A 4,789-nucleotide genomic window follows, 5' to 3' on the forward strand; every position below is an offset into this window, starting at 1 on the left:
TCAAAAATCACTATTTCAGTCCATTAGTTTAAAATTTGCGATTTCAATCCCTGTGGTTTCACTTTCGTAACCATTTCAGTCCACCTCGTAACCATTTTAGTCCCTGTACTAACAGAATAAATGGATTAAAATGGTTACGAAAGTGAAACCACATGGACTGAAATAGTTACGAAAATGAAACCACAGGGACTGAAATCGCAATTTTTAAACTAATGGACTGAAATAGTGATTTTTGACAAACCACAGGGACGAAAACAGTAATTAACTCTTCTTACTTTTCTCACACTTTTGGTCTTTTTTACAATAACTCCACCCTATATATATATATATATATATATATATATATATATATATATATTAGAATTTTAGCTTTAATTTAAACAAGTCAAATGTGAGAGTCAATGAGTAAGTTTATCTTGGTTCGGGCTCGACTCGTTTAGAAACGAGCTGATTTCTAGCAAGCTTTTTTTAAGCAAGGCTTGAAACATGATTTTTTTTAACAATAGAGAGACTAATAATAAGAGTCTACCTCAATAACAAAATATATTAAAACAATATACATTTTAATATATTACATTGTAACTTTGTGTATGGAAATTCTACATATTGTGCTAGAACTTCGACCATGATCAAAACAACATTATTTGAAGCCCTGTGCAACACACACAAAGATACACCTTTATTCCCAAACCCAAACACCCCTAACCAAAAGCACTACTAATGTAACTCTTTACAACATTATCACACAAAATCCGCAACACCCTATCGTTAACCGGACCAACACATCTTGGCATCTTGAACTGGTTCAAGGTACACCCCAACCCGACATAGTGGTCCAATATCTTTTGAAATGTCCCTCTTTTCAAAATTTTGAGCTCCAGCGGTCCAATAGCTTGGACCTTTCTGGAGCTTACATAACCAGCATCAACAAATGCTGAGTCTATACAATTGCAACACTCTTTAAATACTTCATCGCTTGCGTTCCCACTTACCTCCCAAAAGATCACATAATGTCCCGGATCCGACGAGAGGTCAACTTGACTTGTAAAGTCAACCACCTCGAGTTTTTCGGCTGCCAACAACTTGGCGGCGGCTTCAACTGATAACTGCAAATCTTTCTCGGTGTTCTTGTCTATGTTGATTGCCGGCATTATATCTTTTCTACAAATAAACTGGAGTTCTGGGGTCGAGTTATGGAACCCGACAACCTTAACAACATCACCGAGCCTATAACGGTACAAACCTGCATCGGGAAAGTCAAAAAGTCAACGCTTGAGGAATCTTGAAGTTAGTTGCATGATGTTCCGACAATGCTTATAAAGTTGTACAACATGTGGTACCACAACTAGACATCAAATATGAAGCATGTCACACTGAACAAGTTACAAAACACGTGGATATGTCCCACCTGTTAATTAATCAATAAGTGATCTAACCAAAGCAAATCCCTCATTTTGTAAATAAAATCAAACTGAACCGAACCGAACCGAACTGATACGAACAATGCCCATGATATAAAAATTATAAATAAACAAAAGGATTAAGATCTTTGGTACCTGCAAAATTGGTGACAACCACCTCATACTCTTCGCCGACGTGGACATCTGTCAAACCCACGGGTCTAGGCTCGATCCGGCCCAATGGACCGGCGTCTCTCAATGGTATGAACTCAAAATACCCAATGTGGGGAAGCACGGCAAAAGTAGCCATTTCAGGTGGGCGGGTCGGGTTAACATTTGCTCCAATCCACCCTTCAGAAGACCCGTAATCTGCACTCAACAACGGTATTCCACCAGCGTAATGCCTTAACTTTTTCAAATAAGGTTCCATCGATCCAGTCATGATCCCGTATATGTATTTCACACTCGGGAACAACTCCTCGATCAACCCATACCAGTTGCTCAAACTCAAACATTTTTCATGAATCTTGTAGGCTAACTCAGCGTTCGGCTTCAATATCTTGGCCATTGCGGTTCTAATTGTTGGAACAGTGATTCGGGTGGATAAGGTTCCGGTTTTTATGTCGGAACATAATTCTTCCCAGACTAACTCAAAGCTCCTAAACGAATGCACAATGCTATGGGCGAAAGTCGAAGATATAACTTGAATTTCGTCACGAAAAATGAGCCCGCAAAGAAGATGACAGTATAAAGATTGGTGAAAATCTGGCCCGAAAATGACTTCATCCGGGCTACAACACGGGGTTTGCATATCCTTCATGGTTTTCTTGAATTGTGCACTACGGTATACGTTTGACGTAGCAGTGCCTGCTAGTAAACCGCCTTTCGTCTTAAATTGTTTACTCCCATAAATAAAGCTCAAAGCTTTCCCATTTCCAATCGGAAATTCCCTATACGAAAATAGTAAAAATTAAAACTCGGATTGCGTTTGTTTATAATATGATGATGATGTTTCTTGTTATAAAAAAAAAAAAAAAAAAAACCCTCGGATTTAGACAAGAGGGCGGATAGTGATTTTAGGAAGCAAAAATTACCAAAACGAACATACTTTTTTAGGTATACTTATAGTTCAGATCAAGTTATACAATCTAATACATACGAGATAAGCGAAATAATTTTCTTAATAGCGGAGTCAGGTTTGTACATTTCAAGACATTTATGATAATAATATTTGCATTATAAAGTAGGTATAGGAAATAATTTCTAGTATTTTTATAGGCCTAGAAGCTGATAAAAATGGCATATTTTTTATGTCTGGGTCATGAACAGGTCTTGCTAAAAGAAGATAAGGAAAAGACAGTGTGAAAACTTTCCTACCAAACCTTAAAAGGACCCCCTTAGTAACTCTGCCTATACAGTATAGACACATTAACTAGGAGGTAATAAAAGTTTCTAGAATAAAAATGGACAAAACAATCAATAGCTTTTACCAGAATCATGGAAAAATTCATAACATGTCAAATTATATTTACTTTCACTTAAATTTAATTCTTTTCATGCCGTGGTGATACAGTGGTAAGCGTTTGAGTCCCTCCAACAGAGGTCACAGGTTTAAATCCGGCTTTCACTGGTTTTTCTGCCTTTTAACTAACGGGTACTCACGGTTACAAAAAGTTTACCTGTTTCTGTAGGCGAATGAGGTCCGATAAATCTGCATAGTTGTTTCGGTCAATTCATCATTAAAAGGTACAAACTTTCTCTTCCCTTCAGTAGTCCCAGAACTTAAATATTCAACAAACAACTATAAATAACTAGTGCTATCAATATTCAATGCACAAAATACAAAAAAATATAGTCCAAAATACCTTAATGTAATAGTGGTGATTGGCTTGCCTGTGAGAATAGGGTGAGTTGCACCATCAGCAATTTGTTGAATTAAAGGCTCAAGATCTTTGTGGGTGACAAGAGGGACACAAGTACTGTAACTCTCAGTGTCAGTTTTGCCATCAAGACCCCATTTTTTTAAATATTCTGCTTCACTATTTTCTTTCAAGATTCTCTTTAAAGTTTCAACTTGAACCCTCTTAGCATCTTTGGTTAGAGCTTCAAATTCTTCTATCACTTCTTCAGGATCAAATCCTTTTTCCATCTTTTCTAACATAATTGCTTGTTCCTATAACAATATTACCAAAAAAATAAACAAATAAATAAAAAAGACTCACTTGCTTGACAAATTTGACAAAAGTGACAAACTTTCATCAAGATAAACATAACCCATATCATAAAATGATAATTTGATCATACCCATGTAAAAAAAGATTATGAAATCAAAGAAGCTAAAGAAAAAGATTGAATTTTGAAAGTTAAGAGGTACCCACATCACAAGAAAGTTAAAGCAAGTAGCAACAAAAAGAAATTCAAAAGGTACAATCAAGAAAACAATTAAATATAATATCTTAAAAAAAGAAAGAATTAAGTAATACCAATTGAGATAATAATGATGATAATAATGATGATCAAGAAACACACAGAAACACACTATGAGTGGATAGATTAATGGTTAAACTTTTGTGGGTCTCCCAGAATTGACTTGAGGAATCTTCTTGATCTGGAAAAATGGGCTTTTTCTAGAGAGAGAAACCCTTAGAGAAAGAGAGAGACAAGGTGATCTGTCTGGTGAATTTGATTCTTTTATCTTTCTACTGTTCACAATTGTGCATAGCAAGAACACAGCACAGATTTGGGATTATTTTTATCCATAAACATACAAAAGAACACACACCAATGAAGAACACAATGGTGACTGATACGAAATAGACACATTACATATATATATATATATAATATTTATGTATAGACTTGTAGAGAGAAATGTGAAAATGAAATACCTTGTTGTGAGTGTTTGTTTCCCCTTTCTCTTGTTTTTTCTGTTAGAAGAAATGAATGGAAATTGAGTAGTAGTGAGGAAAGATTCTACTAGGTTGGAGCATATATATAGGCTATTTAGTAATGCTAATATGGGGAAGTTGGATATCATACAAAAGTCATTTATTTTTTTAGAGGAAAATAACAAGAGGAGACAGGTGGATTTGTATCTTTATTTATCCGTGATGGTTATGTTTATTTGCGTCCATTTAGGGTGTAAGGGGTGCTCACCTAATAGGTGAGTCCCCCATCTTACACGTAACCAACCAGATTAAGCCACGTCAACTCCCCTAATACACTCCCCTAATACCCCTTTTTGATGGCGGCACTCCCCTATTAGGGGAGTTGGTTTTTTTTTTTTTTTTTTTTTTTCTAAAATAATGCATGTTTATAAATTAAAAAAAGATTAATAAAAATAAAAATTAAATAAAAGACATTTCATTAAATTAAAAAAAAACATTCGA

The 4,789-nt window shown here is 35.3% G+C and overlaps 1 protein-coding gene across 2 annotated transcripts; it reads right to left on the reverse strand.

Annotated features, from left to right (window-relative positions):
* Positions 1–512: 512 nt before the first annotated feature.
* On the reverse strand, positions 513–4,437 carry LOC110864821 (jasmonoyl--L-amino acid synthetase JAR4). Of its 2 annotated transcripts, none has more exons than XM_022113977.2 (5): positions 4,289–4,437; positions 3,266–3,573; positions 3,080–3,181; positions 1,557–2,350; positions 513–1,243 (listed from the first exon to the last, which is right to left on the reverse strand). In XM_022113977.2, the coding sequence occupies exons 2-5, from the start codon at positions 3,559–3,561 to the stop codon at positions 702–704; spliced, it is 1,734 nt and encodes a 577-aa protein (XP_021969669.1). In that variant the 5' UTR covers positions 3,562–3,573; positions 4,289–4,437; the 3' UTR covers positions 513–701. The 2 variants fall into 2 exon arrangements, with proteins under 2 accessions (XP_021969669.1, XP_021969670.1); XM_022113978.2 differs by lacking the exon at positions 4,289–4,437 and adding an exon at positions 3,884–4,147.
* Between the last annotated feature and the right edge of the window lie 352 nt (positions 4,438–4,789).

Source organism: Helianthus annuus, chromosome 6, assembly GCF_002127325.2.
Source record: "Helianthus annuus cultivar XRQ/B chromosome 6, HanXRQr2.0-SUNRISE, whole genome shotgun sequence".
NCBI lineage: Eukaryota > Viridiplantae > Streptophyta > Magnoliopsida > Asterales > Asteraceae > Helianthus > Helianthus annuus.

Coding starts and splice junctions, on each gene's coding strand:
- LOC110864821 (XM_022113977.2), bottom strand. CDS start 3,561: ATGTTAGAAAAGATGGAAAAAGGATTTGATCCTGAAGAAGTGATAGAA. Junction 3,182..3,265: donor ATCACCACTATTACATTAAG/GTATTTTGGACT, acceptor TGAATATTTAAG/TTCTGGGACTACTGAAGGGA. Junction 1,244..1,556: donor GGTTGTCACCAATTTTGCAG/GTACCAAAGATC, acceptor TTCCCGATGCAG/GTTTGTACCGTTATAGGCTC.